Below are 23,454 nucleotides of genomic sequence, written 5' to 3'. Positions count from 1 at the left end.
AACGAGTGTGTACGAGTGTGACGAGTGTGCACGAGTGTGTACGAGTGTAACTAGTGTGACGAGTGTGTATGACCTTCTGACACACCTATGATATAATAGAACAATGCAGGTGCTGGTCAGTGCATGAGGGGCCATGCAGTCAGGCACAAATTGATGAAAAGTGTGAAGGCGGAGCGAGGGGTGTAATGGTGTCTGATTGGCTAATGCCTAATACTTCCGTCTCACTTTGTTTGTAGTTGTAACTGAGAACAGACGTTTATCAAAACTGACTGTAAATTTCATTATCCACCACCATATACCCACCACTCCCCAGCTTGTAGACATATAAAGGGGCTGTTACATACCTACGGCCAGGGAGGAATTCTTGTAAGGGACATTTCATTCCCAATTTTGTAATTAATAAAGACGAGAGCGTTTTCGACATATATGCTGTCGTTCTCATATTTCTCTCATGGTACATATATGCCTTTATATATTGTGTAATGTTATGTAATCATATTCATTCGTATATGACAAGCCCCGCATGAATAATTGTCAGGTTCGGGGATGTTTCACCACTGGGGACTTTGTCCTGGAAAGTCCCCCCATTGGGATCTGGCAATTCGTTCGACAGTGTGATTGCGTAATTTTGTATAATATTTTTTCAAAGAATAGTCGGACTCGGGAATGTTCCCTTATTGGGGACTCTGTCCTTGAAGTTTCCCCTATTGGAGCCCTATTAACTTAAAGCAACAACACTACATACGTATACCGCACATATAGGAACCACGGAACCAAATGATTTCCCATAGACGATAATGTTAACGTTTACCACTGTCCTGCTTAAACGGAGTTTTCAACACTGGTCCACTAGCCATCATTTTGAAGAATGTCATATCGGAAATCTGTAAATATAATGTTTAAAATTTCTACCAATTTGACCTTTTTTATATTGGGGCCACTATCTTGTTTTGAATTCACCACCAAGAATTCACCTAAATTTACAATAAAATACACACTTAATTAACTCCTCTGAAAAAAAAGGCTATACAAAATTAACTTTAAATATAATTTTTTTTTCTATATATTTTACATTTACATTTTGATTTGGTTCTGTGGTCTCTATAATACGATTGATTAGAATGAGAAGACTCATGACCTACCACCCCGTGTACTACATCCCGGGATATCTCACCCATCGGAGTCATTTCATTCATAACTTCCCGAGCTCAAAACATTGAAGGTTGGAAGGCCGGTTACGATACGGACAGCTTCCCATTGAGCTCTCTCTAAAAATTCAGTTTCAAATTTAGTACAACCATCCCATACTTCAAACTCACATTCTTAAACCGGCAAGATAAATGATGTATAATTTTTTAAAAGATAATTTCGATTTACATGTAGCAAAACTTTCAATATTCTTAATACATTTATTTTCTTCATAACATAACTGTATATGGCATTTATATTACCCCCCCCCCCCTACACACACACACACACACACACACACACGCACACACACACACACACACACACACACACACTTCCGAGATGTTAATCTTCATCTATGTCAACAGAATTTGAAATAAAAATTATCTCAGTTTACAGGATATTTTTATATCTTGTTTTGCAGTGGATCGTAGAGGAGCGGAAATTACATGTACATGTACAAGTGTCATTTTAATGAGATTGAAGAAAACTAGACGGGAACTCTCCATTTGCGATGAAATTTTATAAACTATATCAGTCAATATTTGACGGAACTATTCAGGTTATGATTTTACATCCGTTACATTGTAAAAGAGGAAAATAATCGGGTTTTATGTTTCAAGCGAGAGATGCCGCCATCCTGGGAACTCGCGTTTCAGTATACGATAGAAGCCAATAAAGGCACGCGCGGCTTGTTGATTTTCAGTTTTATAGATTCATAAAGGGGAGACAACTAGTCCAATTTTACAGAGAGAAGAATTTTTTCAGGATGTGGTGAACGGCATGGAACTTAAACGACTTAAGCTTAGTAATTTATAAATCCCGAAAAAAATGTCAACTCTGCATTATAAATGTCATTATTGCGTTTTAAATACAAATGACAGCATCTTTAGACTTTCATTCACATCTCTCTTGATTTTATTTGACCCACCATTTTATAAATTTTGACACAGGATACGAGTCTACTTCTTAAGAAGGTTCTCACTTAGGTTTGGAAGTTAAATAAGTAGGTGCCTGAACTGTATAAGAAATTTTACACACTGATATAACAAACTCGGAAAGTCGAAACTATCCCATGAAAAAAATGCGATGTGCTCGTGAATAGGAAATCAGAGTTCTACGCCACCCTATCCCTCCCATAGGTTTACATAGGGATCCCTCCCTGAAGTGAGGGATCAGTGAGGGATGAAGAATTGACCCCGTGACCTCTAATTAGAACGCATTCTTAATGTGATATTATTTAAGAAATAATTAACGATGATTCGTGTATTATTGCAGGATATACAACGAGGACGAGGATATTTTGCAATTAAATTAATAACGAAGGCCGCAGGCCTGAGTTATTAATTAAAATTGCAAAATATCAGAGACCGAGTTGTATATCCTGCAACAATACACGAGTCAAAGTTGATTATTTCTATTCTACCATGTACTGTTTAGTTCTTAGATCGACCTCTTTCTAATAGAAAAACAGCAAAGAAACCCCGAGAAAACATTGTGATTTATTTCTTGAGTATTACATTATTTGTTGATGAAATATACAGGTAATACAGTACTACGATCAAGAGCATCTTTCATATGGCATTGATTTTGAAAATAAAAAGAAGGGATAAAAAAAAAAAAAAAGTGGGCCTCCGTAGGATTCGAACTCGCGTCGTGATAAAAATTAATGAAAGACTAGCCCATTAGACCACTAGGCTATGGTGACCTTAAATAAAACGGGTGAATATTAGATATATAAAATTGTTACAGCCGTGACTCCCGACCGTGTATTATTGGAAACTAATACATGGTTTTAAACCAATCAAAACTAGCGTTGCATAGCAAACATGGTAGAATAGAAATTATAACCGTAGGGGATATACCTTGCGTCATGTTTATCCATAGCCCGACAAGTGTATACAGGGCGGTGATCCTCCCCTTTATTGCATCATTGCTATTTTAAGTATTTCTCGGTTTTTCCAAGCTTTGTAACGTTTACTTAACGTATTATTTGCGACAGTCCTCCTCTTTATTTCATCATAGCTATTTTTGCACAGTTTATAATGTGTATACATAAGCTAATGTTGATGTGTATTACCTCAGACAAACATATAAAAACTAAGAAGATAAGTGATTCATTCTTTAAATATGGGTTGGAAGGAACACTTGGATAATATCTACTTTGATTTAAACAACCCTATCAGTTATGCGGGACCAGAAAAGATTTACAAATATTTAAAAAAAAAAAAAAAAAAAGAAGGAAAGTACAAGATCGGAATTCATGCCATTCGTCGTTTCCTTCAGGATATAGACGCCTACAGCTTACAACGTCCTCTACGCTACAAGTTTAAGACTAGAAAAGTAATATCTCAAGGTATCGATGCTTTATGGGATGTTGATCTAGCTGACGTCTCTAACCTAGAGAAAGAAAACGATGGAATACGATATTTATTCATTCCCATTGACGTGTTTTCGCGTCATTTGTGGGTTGTTCCTTTGAAGAATAAACAACACCAGTCTATCATTGACGGATTCAAACACATATTTGGTCAGGGTAGAAAACCACAAGAGGTCAGATCGGATCCGGGCAGTGAATGGAAAAATAGATGGGTAAAACAATATTTAGACAAAGAGGGAGTCGGGCATTATGTCACTCATAACGTCACTCATGCAAATTATGCTGAGAGAGTAATCAGGACACTGAAAGTGTTGATGTATTGCTATTTCACTCACAACCGGACCCATCACTACTTAGATGTTCTACAGGATATCGTCCACAATTACAATGCCAGGCCCCACAGTGTTCTAGATGGTAAATCACCGGATGGTATTGAGAAGTCCAATGAAGCATTGGTGTGGAAACATTTGTATGTTGACTCGAAGAAACCTAGGATAGTTAAGAAAAAGAAAAGCTCAAAACCTTTCAAGTTTAAAGTTGGCGATGTAGTAAGAATATCGGCCAACAGACGCACATTCCAACGTGATTTTGAGCAAAAATGGACAGAAGAGGTTTTCACCATCAAGACGAGGTACCTTCGTCAAGGTATACCTATCTATAAAATCATTGACTACGACGGAGATTCGATAGCTGGAACTTTTTATAACAGCGAACTACAAAAGGTCAACAAAGGGAGGGATGACTTGTTCAAGGTGGAAAGGGTGTTAAAACGACGAAAGAGAAACGGAATTCAGGAAGTATATGTAAAATGGCTTGGTTATCCAAAGAAATTTAACAGTTGGATCAAAGAGAGCGACGTCCAAAACCTATAAAAGGACCTAAAAAAGAAAGGGTGTTCATTTTCAATCTGACAGCCATGCAGTCCACGTCGTGTCCAAAGTGTAATAAAGTGTGTTCTCGAAGGGATGTTCTTTTACGGCACATGAAAACCATACATGGAGGAAGTCTACCGTATCCACGAATCAGTCATGCGTATCCACCGCCGCCACCACCACCGCCGCCACCGCCACCACATGAAGTGAAGGTGCTTAACTCACCATCACAGCAGCCGCCGCCGCCCCCGCCGCCACCGCCACCACCGTCAGTGCGGGATTTTGTCTTCAAACATCCTTTCACAGCAAATGTTTCCGGACCAACATCGTGTGGAAAGACTTATTTTGTTTAAAAAAAGTGCTTCAGAGTTGCATGACAAAAATTGAGCCCGCACCTCAGAGAATCATATGGCTTTACAAAAGATGGCAATCACTGTATGATGTTATACAGTCGACTGTTACACCGACAGTTGAGTTTATAAAGGGGATACCTCTAGATTTGGATCAAGATTCGTTTATTAATCCTAGTATCAACAACTTAATATTGCTAGATGATCTCATGTCTACGGCATCCAAGGATCAACGTGTCAACGAACTTTTTACAGAAGGCAGTCATCATAGAAATTTGTCTGTCATAGCCATCAATCAGAATCTTTATTACAACAAAGATCCAACTCAAAGAAGAAAATGTTACTATTTAGTGATGTTTAATAACCCGGTTGATAGGCAACAGACCATGACGCTGGCTCGGCAAATGTACCGGAAAGACCCCAACATCTCATGCGTCAATTTAATGAAGCTACGGATAAACCATACGGTTATTTATTGGTGGACCTTAAACCAACTACCCCGGAATCTCTACGTTTGCGTAACAATGTTTTTCTGGACGAGACGATAAAAGGACCACTGGTTTCAAATTGTATTCATTCTGAAAACAACACCCCTACCGTGCAGACGTATTCAGAAGTCCCTGCAGAAGAAGATACAGTCAAAATGTCGACAGATACAGAAAAGCTCAATATGATTAGCTGTGAAGATTGTGGAATTGTCTTCGAAAACTTGCATGATCTTCAGAAACACATTAAGAATTGATGTCCCGATCACTACACAGTGAAGAGGAGCATGTCGAAAGAAGAAAGTGTACAAAACAAACAGATCAAATTCTAGAGAATGATCTCTGACGACAGCGATGAGTCTAACTCTTCATTTGATGACGCAGAAGACGAAGTTTTTACGCATTTTGCAGAAATAGCCAGAGAGAAAAACGAAGGACATTGGCAAAAGAAATTAGAGAAATATGAAAATGAAGGATTCTCAAATTCCGAGGCTAAATCGAAGGCTGACATAAAACTCAGGGAAGATGATATGAAAGAATTCCTAGGACACTATAAACAAGTTCTGACCTATTTATTGCAGTTAAGACATGGGAGATTACACGGACAGGTAATAGAATCAATTGAAAACTATATTGCTGATGGTATGGACAGAGAAAAAGCCATTCGGGTTACTCTCAGGCAATTCAAACATCAATTTGAAGACTATTTGGATAATGTAACCGATGACGAGGAAAGTGTTGATATTGATTCCGAGGGATCGAACAATGAGGATGAAACTGATGAGGACAATAGTGAAATGGAAGATTAAAAATCGAACGTGAACGTTTTGATTATGTCAATTTCACCTAGGAATAATCACTTGTAAATAGGGTCATGTAGTTAATAAAATTTAAAAGATTCTGATGTTGTCATTGCTTTTTCTTTGTTGATGAGATATACCATAAACAGCACAAACCATTGGGTGATGCTCAAGGACTTTATTAAAAATACATTTCATACTTATACATCATACTAAAGATATATTGGATAAGTAATTAAAATATATATACACCTGATACGGGCAAAGATTTAGACAGATATTATCTACATTCATATATACTGTTAAATCAAATGTAATATATCTCTTACAGCATTTACATACTTAATCATAACGTTTATCAATATGTTGTATTGAGAGCCATCAATCAAAAATATTGAATGTGTATTTTTTGAAAATAAATAGACATATCTATATAAAAGAAAAGGTAATATCATATTCAAATGTATGAAATGGTTCATGTTTGTAAAATTTTATAATGACCATAAGCCAAACTGTCTATGCCAGTGAAGTACCGTTTGTCGTCATACGGAGACAGACTGGTCTTGTTGACCGTTCTACTATAGAGTTGGTGATCAAAACTACGTATAAGATTCATTTTATGTTTGCAACTGCTTTGTTCGGAAAGACAGAGTAAATACGCTTGGTGTCTCAATTGCTTTTCAATGACTGATTTCTTCACACCTTTAGCCGTACGTTTCTCTACACCCCCACATGTAAGACTATACATTTTGGGTTTTAATCCTACAAACTGGTCCATAATTTGACCGCTACACTCGTCTTTCATTTTACCGAGGACTTTGCAATTGTTCATGCTAAACATAGAGCTGTCTTTTGGGAAATTGCTAGTGTCAAACAGGTCAGCATTGTCTCGCATGTCCCCGTACCAGTCAGGTGTTTCTATGCAGTATGCGAGAGAGTCCGTGTCAGTGAATAATAATTCTGCTTTTGGTCCGTACTTTTGTTTGATGAAATCATAATGGAACTCATACATGAATATCTTTGATACCTCTAGAATACAGAACCCTGCATAAATCGGCCGATTTAAGATAATGTTTGTTTTCTTCTTGTTGACTGCAACAAGATCTTTGTTAAAAATTTTAAAAGACTGAAAATTTGGTTTAGCACATACTTTTCTGAGTCGTTTTGGTGTATTCACCAGCTCAACGCTGACTCTCTTCCTCATGTTTTCCATTGTCTTACCAAAAACGGAATTGTTCATTAGTTTGAAAAAGTCTTTCTCAAAGTCGTTTTTGGCTTGTTTTCTTTTGATTGTATTAAAGTCAATGTAAGGTTTCAACCAAGCGAATTGTTTAAATTCAATAACTCGATGGATTTTTGTAAGTAGCATGCCTTTGGAGAGATAGTATTTCAAGTTTCGATAATGGAGGACGTATTGTTGCTTGGGGTATAGATTTGGAACTAGTTTTCTGAATGGTTGCCTTTGATATTTAATTTCTCTCGAAGATCTTGAGAATGGGGAGAAAGCATATCTTTCGTAATGCCGATGTTCTCGGGGGCCAAGGGGTAGTTATTATGTTTGTCATGTAAATGTTCCGGATTCTCAAGGTCAACTTCTAAAATGTAACCCGTTTCCGCGTTGTCGTCAATGTTAGAAACAACTAAATTTGAAATTTGTTCAGGTGTCAGCCATGCAAAGTCTTTTTCCGGTAAGGATTCAGACATACTCGTACCGTACAAATTATTCATATCTAGGTACGTGAGCCAGGTGTTTGGTTTCGATGGGTCATATTCAGGTGCTTTGGGATTATTAGCCTGAGCAAACTTTTTTGAAATCATGGACACGCCTCCGCGGATACCTTTTTCAACCATCAGTACCATGTCAATATCGTTAAGAAGTTGAAGTTCTGCCTCAGTCATTTTTAGCATAGCGTCCCATGAAAACCCGGGAGCCGAGTAATAATGGGCGGGGTCTAAATGGTAATATTCTAAACTGATTGATCGAAAGTTCTCGAACACATCGGCCAACAGTAAGACATCCGTCTTTAAGTAAAGGTCATGATACTCACCAAAACAAGTCATATCGAAGGTGTGCCAGACCGATTGCGCGTGTCTATAATCTGTGTCGGACAGATCCGTTTCTGTAAGTTTATTATAAAACTGATTTTCTCCAGGTAATTTGTTTTCATCAAACTTTTTGGGTGACGTTGCGTAATCGTATGGGTAATCGTATGGGTATACCCCTTTTCGAAGAAGAAGTTGGCGATGCTCCTCGTTGTGGAAGTGTCTCGATAAATTCGGGAATTTATCAACTCCCTCTGCTACCAAATTGGACACCAGTGTGTTTAGAGGAGCATTTAGAAATTGCAAGGAATCAATAAATCTCAGGTTCCCTAGAGAAAATGACATGTACTTCTCCATATTGTTTGGAATACAAGACAAAGTCTTTGATTTGAATTTTCCTGCTGATTCCATCAACAAATGCATATCATAGCCTCGTAAGTTATGAAACACGACAGGAATGTAAAACCTTGAACTCTGTGACCTTTTCCCTTGTCTGAATTGATATTGAAAGTTACAATTACTGTGACTCGGACCTCTGTAACGTCCATCTAAATGATCATGGTCGAAAACTATGTCGTTTTCAAGGTTTTTCTGACAAATATGACATTGTGTTGCATTTTGGAAAGAGATTTTTTCGTTTTGAGTCAAAGTCATGGGTTTAACATTTTCTAAAATTTGACAAATACTTTCCTCTTCTTGAATCAATTTTTTGAAAAAATTGTCAACTACGTCGGGACCTCTATAGACCTGTGCAGATTTCGATAGTTCGTCGGATGAACATTTTACCATGTATGAAAAGCCACAAGGTTCATGTTTTTGATACCGAGTCGTCGATGATTTGTCTGGATTTGGTTCACATGTACAAAGCTTTCAAAGTCAGCATAAATCACAAAAGGGACTTTGAGCTGTTTATGAATTTGATTAAATTTGACCCACTGTTGTTCTTCATGTTTGGGGAAGCTTAATTTTTGAGGACCGTGAGGGGAGCAATATGGAACATGGTCATCTAACATCTGTTGTGTTGTGTAGCCATGGAGACAATAATTGCAATAATGTGTTTGACCATTGTGCGCGGTGCGATCGCCTAACAAACGGCTCAAACTTCTTACGAGGCAATAGTGTCTGCTTTCACCTTTTGAAAATAAGAGAAGGTTAACATGTCTCGAAGTGTTGCGCAAGTCGGTAACGTACAACGGATACACTTCGTCACCCTCTAACCCCAAAATATTTACCGATATGTCGTTTTGTTTTTCAAAGTTTGATACTTGAGATAGGGGGACAGGGTATTCGATACCTGTCATATTCAATTCGTTTTCATGTTGCTTATAATTTTTCACTCGATCTGGGTGGTCGGAATATGACACCGGATGCATATCGGCAAGGACCGACCAAAAAAAACATTTTTGGTCAGTATTTTGTATGTTCAGAACAGCCTTTTCTTTTGTATTTTTAGCGGAAGGGGAATGTAACTACTGCCCTCTAACGGTGTGTATTCTACTGTGTTCACTTCGAGTTTTAGAATTCTATATATCGTCCATCCACTCCCATCCCGCTCAAAAATTTGATAGGCATTATGTAAGTTTTGAAAAGCTTCGGCCAGCTGTTCTGTTAGCTTTGCTACGTTCGTGTATGTCAAATTAATGGATCTAAATGTGGGTTCAGCATAGATGGGTTCATTGTTTTGGTCATATTTCACAAACTTCACAAATAATGTGAGAAACCATTTCATACCTTTGATTTCCTTGAGCCTCTCCTCTAAAATGTCTTTAATCTGTGTTTGATTGTCATTGAAAAACTGTAAAATGTCCCAAAGATTTCCCGGGTTTGGATCTAATGTTTCCTATTGCGCTGTTCATTCAAGAGCCTCGATTCCTCCTCCACGTTGTTGACGGGTAGTCCAGGTATCGCGGCGCGTCAAACATCTATCACATACATCTGTTCTTTTCCCATAAAACCTTTCCGGAAGTGGCCGGTGACACCAGTTACACTCTCTTCCTTGATCTCCACAAACGTTACAAAATTTCTTACCCGGAAGCAAAACTTTTGTTCGCATACACCAATTACACTTTCCTGTGTTCAACGGACTTGTAGAACTGGTTGGTTTGTCCTCAATATCAATTGCCTGCTTCTTTGGTTAACTTGAAGAAACGCTATTTTCGTCACATTTTCTTTTCATTATTGATAGTATATTTTCCTTGTGTGATTTTAAATGACGATTAAAGTTGTCTTTACGATTAAAAGTCGCGTTGCAGTAAGAACATGTATATTTAGAGTCCCCGTGGAATGTTCTGTTATGTCGCATTAGGCACTTCTGTTTAAAGACCTTATCGCATATGGAACATGTGTTTGTCTTTGTTGTTTGTTGCACGGTTGGCTGATCAGTAAGTAGGGCGATTCGACGTAGACTTAGCTCCGTATCCGTGCTGCTTGATAAGTTGTTTTCTATCGCCCACTTATCTAACTCTGCTATCGTGTCTATATTGTACATCTCCTTTCTTATATCCATCGTGATTAGCGTACAGGTAAAAGTCTATTTTGTTGGTGTAGGGAAAAATATATACACAAGTCGATGTTGATATTCTGCAGGAATAAGAACTCCACAGGTAAATTCTGCTTGACTGGTTTTTGTAGAAATGTATACACAATTCGATATAGATGCTTCCTCAGTACTGATAACTCCACAGGTTTTCACTGCGAGTATACATATACGTCTGTTCACCTCGAGTGACACCCTTCAACTGATACGTTTGTTCAACATTACCTGTGTATACATAGGATGATGGTGGATGTTAAAATAGCTCTGATGCAATAGAGTGGAGGATTGTCGCAACTAATACGTTAGGTAAACGTTACAAAGCTTGGAAAAACCGAGAAATACTTAAAATAGCAATGATGCAATAAAGGGGAGGATCACCGCCCTGTATACACTTGTCGGGCTATGGATAAACATGACGCAAGGTATATCCCCTACGGTTATAATTTCTAATAATAGCACATTAAGAATGCGTTCTAATTAGAGGTCACGGGGTCAATTCTTCATCCCTCACTGATCCCTTACTTCAGGGAGGGATCCCTATGTAAACCTATGGGAGGGATAGGGTGGCGTAGAACTCTCATTTCCTATTCATTATCTGGTTTGAAATTGATTCCAATTATTCTCAGAATGGTGTCAAATAGCCATCGTATGACTGGTAGAAGAACAGCGCACGGTTTTCACTTGATACAAGAATCCTAATAATGAGATTATCCCCATTTTAAATGCATTTTAGGAAAAATATTTTGTATATCATTTTCTCCAAAGTAGTTAGTCAAACAGCTCAATATCAGTACAAATGGGAATGTTCTTATAAATCAATAAATATATGTTGCGCCAGTTGCACCGATTACAGTTGGTCCTTTTTCTCAAGTTGATCCTGCTGGTTCAGTTGAACTAGTTGCATCGGTTTCCCAGTTGATCCTGTTGATCCTGTTGATTCGGTTTCATTAGTTGATCCTGTTGATCCAGTTGATCATGTTGATCCTGGTGGTCCAGTTGATCCTGTTGATCCTGTTGGTCCAGTTGATCTTGTTGATCCTGTTGATCTTGTTGATCCAGTAGCTCTGGTAAAACCCGTCATTCCTCTTATAAATCAATAAATATCTGTCGGCGTTGCTTTGTATTTTGTAGAATTTGATGATAATAATGCATGTTGACCTTAGGTAGCAAATGCTCATTGTTGACCCTGAGATAGTTTTTCTCCTTCACTTATACTACCTGTTGTATTCACTGTAAAAACAATGAAATGACAATCTCCATCACTACTATGATAATATTAACAAAACACAGAACACGAGAAATGCAAACAAATCCTTTATTTAAAGACGTTCAATTCGTCCATATACCTCAGACAAGGTATTTTTTCGCACTCTTATCCCGAGGCTGCAACACCAGTTGCGCCGATTGCACCGGTAGCACCAGTTGTGCCAGATGCGCCGGTAATTGTTGGTCCTACATCTCCATTATATCCTGTAGGTCCAGTTACACCAGATACTGTATTCGCTACACCAGTTGCACCGGTTATACCTGGTCCTGTTGCTCCAGTTTGCCCGGTCATTCCAGTAAAACCAGTTACTGTATTAGCTGTACCAGTTGGACCAGTTAATCCTGTTGGTGCAACTCCAGTAGAACCGGTGATTCCCAAAGTTCCTATTGGCCCTCGCGGCCCTTCGTTGATATCGGATAAACTCAACAGAATAACTCCTGTAATACAGCAATGATATTTAGCATATGTAATTGATTCTCATCACAAGTATACTTTGTAGGAAGTCAAAACAATACGTCACTTCTCTCTTAGGATGATAATGTTTAATGGTGAATTAAATAATAATACGCGTTCCAGAAAGACTACGTGATGAAGTGTAAAGATAGGAGTGTAGTGAATGTCCTGTATATTCGGAGATTAAAATGTGATGTATGGGAGAAATACTCGTGTCTTTTTTCGGCATAGCCGTATAATATTCTTTTGGTCCCGGATATGACGCGACAGGTGGCGTCGTTACTGGTCAAGATGAAGTATGTGATTGGTCAAAGTAGCGGTAAATGCAAAATACAGTTATGCAATTAAAAACGAAACAAAATTAAGATTGAATGCAAGATGAATAAATAGATGTATCTTTTCAAATGACACATTAATAAAATGATATTCCTGATTCAAATGCAGTTTCATTATCACCAAAATGATTCAAACTGATATAATTTTGTTAACCGTGCTGAAACGTACATTTATGTATTATTACTTCGTTAATTTATTTCACCAGCAGTTTTACATTATAACCACTAGCATTAAAACTATGCCGTTTATCTTTTTAAAGATATTTCTTGTTTATTATGACGTAAATGAAGTGACGCATACCAAAGCCGAAGCTCAACACGGCAGATAAGGCAGCTGTGGTAAATAATGGCAGAGTTAGCCCTTCCCCCGGTGGTAGGACGAGGTCTCCCGGCGTGGCCATGATCTGAAAGCAAATACCAGCATCAATAACATGACAATTCGAAATGTATTGGATAAGCTGGGATTTTAACCCTCATTCTCAAAGATCACTCCATCATAATGTACATTTTTTTCTTAAACCAGCAAAAGTGATGCGATTTAATTGTTCAAGACAGTTTTAACAGAAATATCTTTTCTTTTAAAGATAGAAACTGAAAGAAAAAGAAGGGTTGACATAATAATACATTATATTTACATTTCTTCTTTCTTCAGCTTTGTAAACTAACTGCGCTAAAATTAGCGTAAAGCAGTGAAAAAAAGGATCAGCGGATTAATAAGCGCGGGAATCGGTAACATAATCATGACGTCGTCTCGTTGTGACGTTATCGGAACGTCAACTAGACGGCGCCATTTTCAAAGGACTGATCTACGCAATTTTAGCGTTTTCTTCTGTTATCCGATGATCTCTGTACACAAAACTTATGTTAATTGAGGGTTTTGTCAAAAATAAACTGAAGATTGCGGAAATGAGCGAATGTTTATCTTCTCCACAAGGTAAGCTAACAACAAATGTCTGAAGCCTACAGCTCCTATAGAAAAATCGACCACGTCACTACTGACACTGTGTCAATACCCGCTGTACTTGACAACCTAGTTAATGCGAGACAGAAATTGTGAATAGATTAATAAACTGAAAACGTAAAATGTATCAAGCAAAAATGTTGAGTTGTTTCTTTTAATTTTGTAAACAATACCGGTGTCTTTATTTAGATTTACTGGAACTTTATTATGTTAGCAACGAATTGTTTGATGTCAATATATTTATTGAACGGTGTTTTTATTGCGTTTACGGTGGTATGAACGCTATGGAATACAAATATATTCAATACAGATACTGGTATTTACATACTGTAAAATAGCATTACATTATATCATACTAGATACTTGTATATATGTAGGGTTTATGTGGTATCACATTGTATCATACTAGCTACTGGTGTTTACTTAAGGAATGACATTTATTTTTTTTAACATTCATGAGGTCATAACACATTTGGCTTCTAGACATATTCCAGTAAATATATCCAGAAAAAAGGGTGAAAAATGAAATTTATTCCTTATAAATAAATGATAAAAAAGAGCATGATCTTCGTGTTTTTACCCGGGAGTAACGACGGAGAGAGAACAGCCGTTTCGTGGAAAAGATATCTTGGCATGGTCTTAGCAAATGACAACATCACAAACAAAATGTAGTTTCATCTACGACACTTATTCTGTGTGATTTTTTTTTTTTTATGTTTTGGACATTTAGGAGACCGTTAATTTAACATGAATCGTATTTATTTGAAAGAACACTAGAAAAACAAAATCCGACGTCGGAGAGTACTACCTGGGGTAACGCGGTACCCGGCATTACTACACACTGTGATGAGGCCAATGTTTTTTTAGAAAAAAAAAAACGAAAACAATTCTGGCCAATACTTTCATGCATACTAAATGTAGATATATAAGATACGCTTACATGTTATGCATATGTAATTAAATTCATATTGGCCGACATATGTGATAAAAGTATGCAGCCATTTCTTACAAAAGAAAATATTGGATAGATATGTGACAATGTTGATCCTAAAAAAGTTGTCGAAAGGACATGACATCAAACTAATCTTATTTAGAATTGGCTTCATTGGTGTCAAACTCCCCAAGATGTTATCCTACCATGTCTACCGTCTGATAACAATGTTACAAACTAAACATTCCAGGCTACTACATTTATGCCACATCCCAAAATATTTCAAACTAAATTGCTAATAATTATATATTTTAACTGTTTCTTTAGGATTTCCTTCTTGATGTCTTTACAACTATCCATCACAAACGAGTCCTTGACAAAGGGAACGGCTGTATGATATAATTTTATTTACCTATTTATTTAGTTATGCTTCCCAAAAACGCCTAAATGTAAGTAAAATGGATAAAAATGTCAGGATCTCAGTATTTTTATTTCAATACTTCAAAAATTCAGTATCTAAAACAAATGCCCGTAAATGCAAAAATGGATATAAATGTTCATGTAGATGTTAAAATTATACAAATATGTGATCTAAAAAAAAAAAAAAATAACAGCAACATTGGGAACATTTCATTTTGTAAAGCAAATGTCATCCTAGAGGGTGGCATCAAAGAAGATGATGTATCATATAAATGTATTAATTCCTTTAATTATCTGCATATACTGTTTCAGACACTAAGTTAAGATATAAAGTTATTTTTACATTCATTTTACATTCAAATATTTATATTTCCACTCAATTCAGACTCAATGAACCTACCACAATTAACTCGAGTCATTTTTCAATGAACTATATCAAGTCCGGCGTAGGAATACCTTTGTTGAGCTTGGACTATAATTTTTTTAATTTCTTTTCAAAAGTGATCATATTTATATGAAATAAATTCCTTTAAAACTAACATTTGTTTTAATTCGCTATTAAGTTTGTTCACGAAAGAAATCCTAAAAGTATTAACCAGGTTTACACCCCCATACACCTCAACATAACATTATTCAATCCTTAAATATACACACCATATGTGAAGCATTACTTACCGAGCTGTCTGATCAAAATGTAAACCTGGTAGGATCAGGTCTCCAAGTCGGCGAGAAGGGAACTGACAAATGTGATGTCATCAGCTGTGGCCTTTTATATACTGCCGTCTTGGTGATCTGTCACGAATTCGTAGTGTATACCACCGATATATCAAAACTGATATCACGGTAAGTTTACTGGATTTCGATAAAATAAAATAAAAAAACGTATAATTTTCAAAATGATCAGCTAATGTTTACAATACAGACGGAGTACTATCGCATTTAAACTCAGTCTAAGAGTTTATCTACATAAACATTTTTTCTCTCTTGTATACATATACCTAAACAAGCTGATGCCGTATGTATTATCAGCAGTGGGGTTAATGGTGTACCGTATCTACTCCCTGTTTGTGAGACATACAGTAAAAAGTTTAGGTTTACATGATCTTTTACTAAATCTATAAGTGTTGATTTTATTTCCAAACAGAAGTCCAATGTCATTGTGATATCACATTTTTTGGAAAGAAACTACCAATTGTAGAAAGTGTAACTCATGTTGTGTATTATATAGTAGAAACAAAACATGTCGAACGTACAGAAAGTAAGACTGTTCCAAATTAGATGTGGGCTATGTCCTTAATTCGTTCTGGTGCCAATCCTTTAACCACAGCAACAAACTGTGAAGCGTAAAGTATATGTGAATAATGGCAGTCAAAGCATAATAAAGTTACATGCTAGAGAAAGCACAAAACTTGGTTGTCAAATCAATCCATGGTTTTGATGCAAGAATTAAAAATTCACGCGTTTCGCAGATTGACGGGAATTAACTGACCTATACTTTTCGCACGCGTTATATATGGCGTTTAACGTGTTTGGTATGACAGTCAATCCGATGATAAGTACGTGTAATGTAGTCACGTGAGTGTACAGAGGAGGGGCCGCGGTGGCCGAGTGGTTAAGGTGTCCCGACACTTTATCACTAGCCCTCCACCTCTGGGTTGCGAGTTCGAAACCTACGTGGGGCAGTTGCCAGGTAATGACTGTAGGCCGGTGGTTTTTCTCCGGGTACTCCGGTTTTCCCCCACCTCCAAAACCTGGCACGTCCTTAAATGACCCTGGCTGTTAATAGGACGTTAAACAAAAACAAACCAAACCAAAGTGTACAGAGGCGCTTTGCCGAAAAATACTGCAGAATAGTCATTCTAACCGACGACTTCAAGATCGTAACAAACTTTCAGTTAATAATGTAAATATTTTCGTTAAGGAAGAGTAGTACATTGTAGTTGTATAGATGTGTAGGTGTTTCGCATTATCATAACAGGCAGTTTTGTTCTGAGATTAGGCTTGAAATCCCAGCATATATTTAAAAACCTGAAGCATTAGAGATTTTTTTCCGTTTAATAAACCGGTTTTAATGTTGGTTTATTCGCTTGGTTTCTCAACATGTTGATTATTAGAGAACGAATTGCGTAGGAGAGTACAGTGCTCTGCCGATGGTAAGGTACGTAATCGTATACTTTTGACAAGTCTGATTGATTAAATGACGGGTCTATCGTCCCCTCGGCTCAGATGCACACAGTGGATGGGTAGAAGTACACATCAGCTTAAAGAAAATGTAAATTTCTGGTCGCATATTTACCATATATGAAATGGGCTGTTCAACACTCGAACTTCTTATCAAGCGTCTTTCGTCAGCCTGTCCCATTTTAGCACAGCTTTTGTTCTCGCGATTATTAATAGAATTTGTATCATTTTCTAGGTGTATTCGTTATGTCAACGACCACTTGATCAAACAGGGACAGTTTAATCTACGAGAAAGAATGACCAACGATAGTTACTTATTTTGCTTCACACTTGACATAATAGTATCCACACATATGTTATTTTAAAACATGCTATAGGGTTTCCACAATACAGTTAATGTTTAAAAGAAAATGTTAAACTTGTTGAAATTCGTCATAATGAAATACATGAAATACATGTCTCATTTCTGAGGATTTATGCACAAAGATACTACTGTGTACTTGATTGTTCATTCACAGAGCTATCACGTGACCAGCTCTGGTGTGTACTCAGTACTGTAAAAGATAAAGATTTCGTATCTGATCTCAAAGTCATGTCTAATCACCATCTACTCCATATTCTTTTTGGTAGTATTCTCAATTATGATTTATCTCCATATGAACTTTTGTATTTCACGAATGGCTACCATGAGAAGACGACCAATCCTTGCCCTGCATGAAGAATGTGTTAGCATTTTTGTGTGAAATTTTAACCGAAGCAGAAATACGTTTACCACAATAAAAGAGTCGAAAGACGGCATATTTACGCGATTGTTCTAAGTCGAAATCCTTGCTAGGTTTTATTCACCCGCAACGCATTGCCAAAAACATTTTTTGACGGGGACGGAAGTGACGTCATGTTATCTGGGCTGCATCAATATCATCTGGTTTAACACAGGAGGAATGGGAGACTGTCACAAATATTCTTCATTAATGATTTGCTAAATGAAGTAGAATTTAGCAGGAAAGAGGCAACAGTTCTTTTGTCGTGTATACATATATGTATATGTGAATAATTGCAGTTAAAGCAAAATACAATTAACATGCTAGAGAAAGCACATAATTTGGTTGTCAAATCAGTCAAAGGTTTTGATGCAAGAATTAAGAAATCGCGCGTTTCTTAGATTAGCGGGAATTTACTGTTCTTTACTGTTCGCACGCGTTATGACATTGTATTGCGTGTATAGTTTGCTTGGTAAGACCACAGGCGCTTGCATAGAAAATATGACTTTCAATTTTTTTTTTTTTTTTTTTTTTTTTTGATATGACAGTGTTTAGTGTAATCTGTTAAGTACAAGGTTGGCAACAACGCCACGAGCGAAACGGCACCCCATCTCACTTCAATCGACTAAAAAACACATTTATTCAAACTGACACGGCGCACACTATATGCGACCGTCATCAGAAAACATTCATCTTTAACCTACCGTGTCACTCAATACGAATTGTTACATCCAAAACACAATAATCCGTGAAAACATCGCCGACTTCCTCGCTCAGAACGCCATTTCTCAAACGGCTCCCTGAGCCTGTCCAGATTCTTCATTTACATACGGGGTTCAAAGGCCATGCGATTATATGATCGTCAGTCGTCAGGTGTACTTTTTGGGGTCATCTCCGCATGCATTTTGTCCGGAAAATGCTTCGGCTCGCTGAAGAGTTTCGTCTAATTTACGATTATTTGAAGAGTTTCGTCGATGAACGATGATTTATAATCATAAATTATTCATTATTTTGAACGTTAGATTACCATGCACCGTATATGACAGTACACAGCAGGGGAAAATTTCGGAAAAATGAAATGATCAAATGATTATAGAAAATTTTGCAATCTTTCGAGAATAAGATTTTCGATAAGTGGAAAGGGGGAGGGGGCATAAATTGATTCACACAGAACGTCACTATCGTATCGTTTTCTAAATAATGAAATAATTGTCACAAAGGTAGAACAAAATGCTTATTTATTGATTATTTCTGGACGAACAAAAAGAAAAGTGAATCACGAATAAGACTGTCATCAGGTTACTGGAACGTATACATGTGTACCAACATTACTTACTTTAGAACAGTTCATTTATTTCTGCACATTTTACAAATATCATGTCGTCGTCAAATACGAAAATCATACTTCAGACCTGCCAAACGATTTGTACGTTGTGATCTATGATCCATCATCAATTTATTTTCATTTACCACAATGTTAGATTTAATGTTTGCTAGAAGTTCTTCGAGTTCAATCCAAATTTTATGAGTACATCTATCACTGTATTAATTATCGAAATATTGAGTTCCTTCAGTCATTTTGTTTTAAACCCCTTTTTATTCAAATTTTCGAAACAGCGGGTACTCTCCCTGAAAAAAATAGCAGGTAAATGCAAAATCCTGCATTCTAGTGTATTTCACGATAGATTCATACCTGGTGTGTTTTATAAAAACAAGTATATGAGAGATGATTTTTAATGATTTTATATTATTATTTCGCTGATTGATACGGGAATTCGTTTTTTAAGATACCCTTACTTTGACAATTTTAGGGGGGGGGGGGGGGGGGGGGGGGGGCTTGCTTTAAACGCTACTCTAATAATAATCAAGCTGGCTGAAGTGCTTACAGAATTATGAAACTGAATTAAAATGAGAAAGAAAAGAGAATACTTGAAGGGGAAGTAGTGGTTATTTTGTGTCAACGCCAGACTTTGATAGTATTTTAGGGCTAACGCCAGAATACCCATAACAACCTCTTATTCTTATCGGTATTGTGTGTGGTATATACATTTTTAACTAGTCATGTAGGGGTCCATTTTTTAAAAATTGAAGATTGGCATAGCCCTTAATAGATGGCAAGTACAATAAAAATCAAAATATCAAACAACTATCAGCTATTACCCCATCCAAATTTTAACTTCGAAAAATTCCAACTGATACTGCTTGTTCATGGTATACGTATAATTTCCCGGCCCTGTCCTGAACAAGTTATTGAGCACCGCTATATGCAATCTTTTTGATTGAAAACGAAGTTCAACAACTACCGAAATGATGCAGTTGAAGAAAAGGAAAGGACGATCTCATCACTGCATGGCATTAAAAAATGCTATCTTATTAGTCCGTGATATCACAAACGACGTCCTGTATATGCACCTGTAAAATAAAGTATGCCGAGATGACCCCAAAAAGTGCACCTGGTGACAGTCGATTATATGATGGCATGACCTTTGGACCCCGTATGTAAATGAAGAATCTGGACAGGCTCAGGGAGCCGTTTGAGAAATGGCGTTCTGAGCAAGGAATTCGGCGATGTTTTCACGGATTATTGTGTTTTGGATGTAACAATTCGTATTGAGTGGCACGGTAGGTTAAAGATGAATGTTTTCTGATGACGGTCGCATATAGTGTGCGCCGTGTCAGTTTGAATAAATGTGTGTTTTAGTGAGATGGGGTGCCGTTTCGCTCGTGGCGTTGTTGCCAACCTTCAGCTTAACAGATTACACATACCACTGTCATATCAAAAAAAAAAAATTGAAAGTCATATGCAAGCGCCTGTGGGCTCTAACGTTACCCATGCACCCATACGGACCGAGGTAATACAGCACTAATTCATAGTTGATAACAAACCGGTGTGTGACTGGGTCTAAATCTAAGTATTTATTTTCATTATCAAATTAACTTGGGAACTGTTTGAAGTTGAAGGTGGTATGGGGACATATGGCACCAGAGTGTCCCCGTTCCGGAGACTGCTGACACTTCCCAGGTTTAGTGGACTGGCTCACCAGTCCTGTCAGTCTGTCGGAAAACGCACGATGCCCGAAATTTATACCCCGCGCGCCATAGAGACGATGGCTGTCGCTGCTTGTTGCGACCTCAGTTCCTCCAATCACAGCCAACGTCTCATATCATTGACAGTAGTGACCCGCAAAATGGCTGCCTGTAGCGCTGTATTTGAACCACCAAGGTGTAAACTGCCTCCTTACACTTAAAAACGGTCCCCAAATCACCGTAAATCAATAGCGATACAAGTAAGTAAGTTTCACAGACATTAATCCTATCCCTGACAGGTCCCAGATTTGTACTTATTACATATAATTATCCGTAGCTGTACTTGACTAGGCTGGTTCCGTTACACACTTACCTGTTTTGACACATTTTTACAAATATTTTCAATATGGCAACTCCATTTACAATTTTTATTTGATATTACCCCATAGGTGCTTATGATATTCTACAAAGTCAACATTTACATTATTAAACTTTATTTCAATAACATGGTCAAGCTCAAAGCTGGAAACAAGTAATGCCTCCGTCGATCCACTTTTGCCCAGTGTTTAATTTTACCTAGATCGCTATTTATCTTTGTTTCAATGATTTGAGGTGAGGTATCCGAGTACAGTAAGGAAGTATCATCTGCAAATAATTTACATTAAACTTTCAAGGTTATCGGCTATGTCATTTATATACAGAATAAATAAAAGAGGGCCTAATACCGAGCCCCGAGGAACACATTTGTATGGGCATTTTTTCAGGGGGCATTTGTATTTTAACTAAAGACTTATTATTTGCAACAAAGACTTGCTGCTGTCTATTACTAATATAATTACCAAACCAGTCCAACAATTTCCCTGAAATACCATAATTTGCCAGTTTCACCATCAGCCCCTTGTGCCACACACGATCGAACGCTTTTGATATATCACAAAAATCTAAACATGTCGGACGTTTTTTTTTTCTATGTTTTCACATAAAGTGTGATATAATTCTATAATTTGGTGCACTGCGGAATGACCCGGCTGAAAACCAGACTGATATTTATATTCTAAGGAGTGTACTAATAAATAATTATTTAAATATTCCCAACAGTGCTAAGTAATGATATAGGTCTGTAATTTGAAACTTCATGCTTATCCCCTTTTTTAAATAATGGCATTACTAACGCTTTTCCCCACTGTTTTGGGAAGATACCAAAGAAATGCAACTGATATTGCTGTATTCCTCAACATATGTTGTGACTAATTGTGTCAATACCCACTGCTTTACTAATATTTAACGATTTTAGGATGTCGATTATGTCATTTCAAATGAAGGGTTTGTCAGATATAGTCGCGTCCGTCCTTAGTTCTACAGCTGGTACGTCAGTGTTAGTATCGTCAATAGTAGCAATGGAAACAAAGTAATCATTTAAAATATTAGCTTTTCCATCATCTGTATTTTCAATTTCCCACATCTATTTCTAATGGGAGGTATAATATTAGTAGTATCAGTTGTTTTTATTAGTCTGCGGACAATTTTTCGTGTTCGAAACTGAATATTGATCAAGAATGCCATTTATGTCCGCATAAAAACGTCCTTGAGTGCTTTTCTTAAGATTATTGACATGATGGACGTTGTTTCCTAAAGTTAGAAAGGTTAATTGAGGTTCGATTAGATTTGAAAGTTTTCAGTAGTCTCTTTTTCTGATTTCACTTCTTAAGTTAGAGTTGAACCAAGGTTTGTCATTTGGTCTACTGTCACTATTTTTGTCGGTATACACTCCCCTTGCCAATCTGTTTCGTCTAATTTGCTATTAAAAAGTCCGTAGTTTGCGTCACTATAACATATCACTTTCCTAATATATGTCTTTACAATACCAGTTTCTACAGTTAATTCTACACTCGTCGCTTTGTGGTCAGGGGTGTCGGTTTCTATGTCGATTACGTCAGCCAAACTAAAAGTACACGTGTCCGACAGAAATATAGGGTCAAGGAGTGTAGCGCACGTGTGTCCAAAACGTGTCGGTTCATTGATAACATTCGTCAGATGAAAGTAGTTGATGATATCATAAATTATATGTGTACTTTCTGCAACTAAAAGATCAACATTTATATCACCTACTATTACTACATGTGGAGTTTCATGCAGAGCAGTTTCTTAAGAAAATCTAGAGTGATTCCAAAAGAAGAGTGTGCTATTTGGAGGCCTGTATAATGTGCATAGGAGGAATTTCTTATTTGGAAACTGGATCTCTGTCCAAATAACTTCACCCACCCGAAATTCTAAATCAGCTCTACGATTTGTGCACAAGAGACTGGATGTGTAAACAGCTATCCCCCCTCCCGGAGATCCTCTATCTTTACGATAAAGTTCATAACCACCTAGGAGTATATCACCGTCAGTAATTGATGTATCAAGGTGAGTCTCGGTGACACAGACAATATCGTAATCAGAGGCAATATGTTCTAAATAGGAC

The 23,454-nt window shown here is 37.2% G+C and overlaps 2 protein-coding genes across 2 annotated transcripts; one reads left to right on the top strand and one right to left on the bottom strand.

The window, feature by feature from the left end:
• Nucleotides 1-3,318: 3,318 nt before the first annotated feature.
• LOC117316238 lies at nt 3,319-4,440 on the top strand. Its single transcript, XM_033870776.1, has one exon. The coding sequence runs from the start codon at nt 3,319-3,321 to the stop codon at nt 4,438-4,440; it is 1,122 nt and encodes a 373-aa protein (XP_033726667.1).
• A 7,515-nt stretch (nt 4,441-11,955) lies between these two features.
• LOC117317084 (collagen alpha-2(I) chain-like) lies at nt 11,956-15,873 on the bottom strand. The gene is made up of 3 exons (XM_033871871.1): nt 15,697-15,873; nt 13,011-13,113; nt 11,956-12,358 (listed from the first exon to the last, which is right to left on the bottom strand). The coding sequence occupies exons 2-3, from the start codon at nt 13,108-13,110 to the stop codon at nt 12,027-12,029; spliced, it is 432 nt and encodes a 143-aa protein (XP_033727762.1). The 5' UTR covers nt 13,111-13,113; nt 15,697-15,873; the 3' UTR covers nt 11,956-12,026.
• Between the last annotated feature and the right edge of the window lie 7,581 nt (nt 15,874-23,454).

The sequence above is a fragment of the Pecten maximus genome, chromosome 18 (assembly GCF_902652985.1).
Source record: "Pecten maximus chromosome 18, xPecMax1.1, whole genome shotgun sequence".
Lineage (NCBI taxonomy): Eukaryota > Metazoa > Mollusca > Bivalvia > Pectinida > Pectinidae > Pecten > Pecten maximus.
This window is presented reverse-complemented; position numbering and strand designations above follow the sequence as displayed.

Excerpts from the sequence above, each read along its gene's own strand:
- LOC117317084 (XM_033871871.1), bottom strand. The coding sequence starts at position 13,110 with ATGGCCACGCCGGGAGACCTCGTCCTACCACCGGGGGAAGGGCTAACT. Across the intron at positions 12,359-13,010 it reads CGTGTTGAGCTTCGGCTTTG|GAGTTATTCTGTTGAGTTTA; the intron begins GTATGCGTCACT and ends GCTGTATTACAG.
- LOC117316238 (XM_033870776.1), top strand. The coding sequence starts at position 3,319 with ATGGGTTGGAAGGAACACTTGGATAATATCTACTTTGATTTAAACAAC.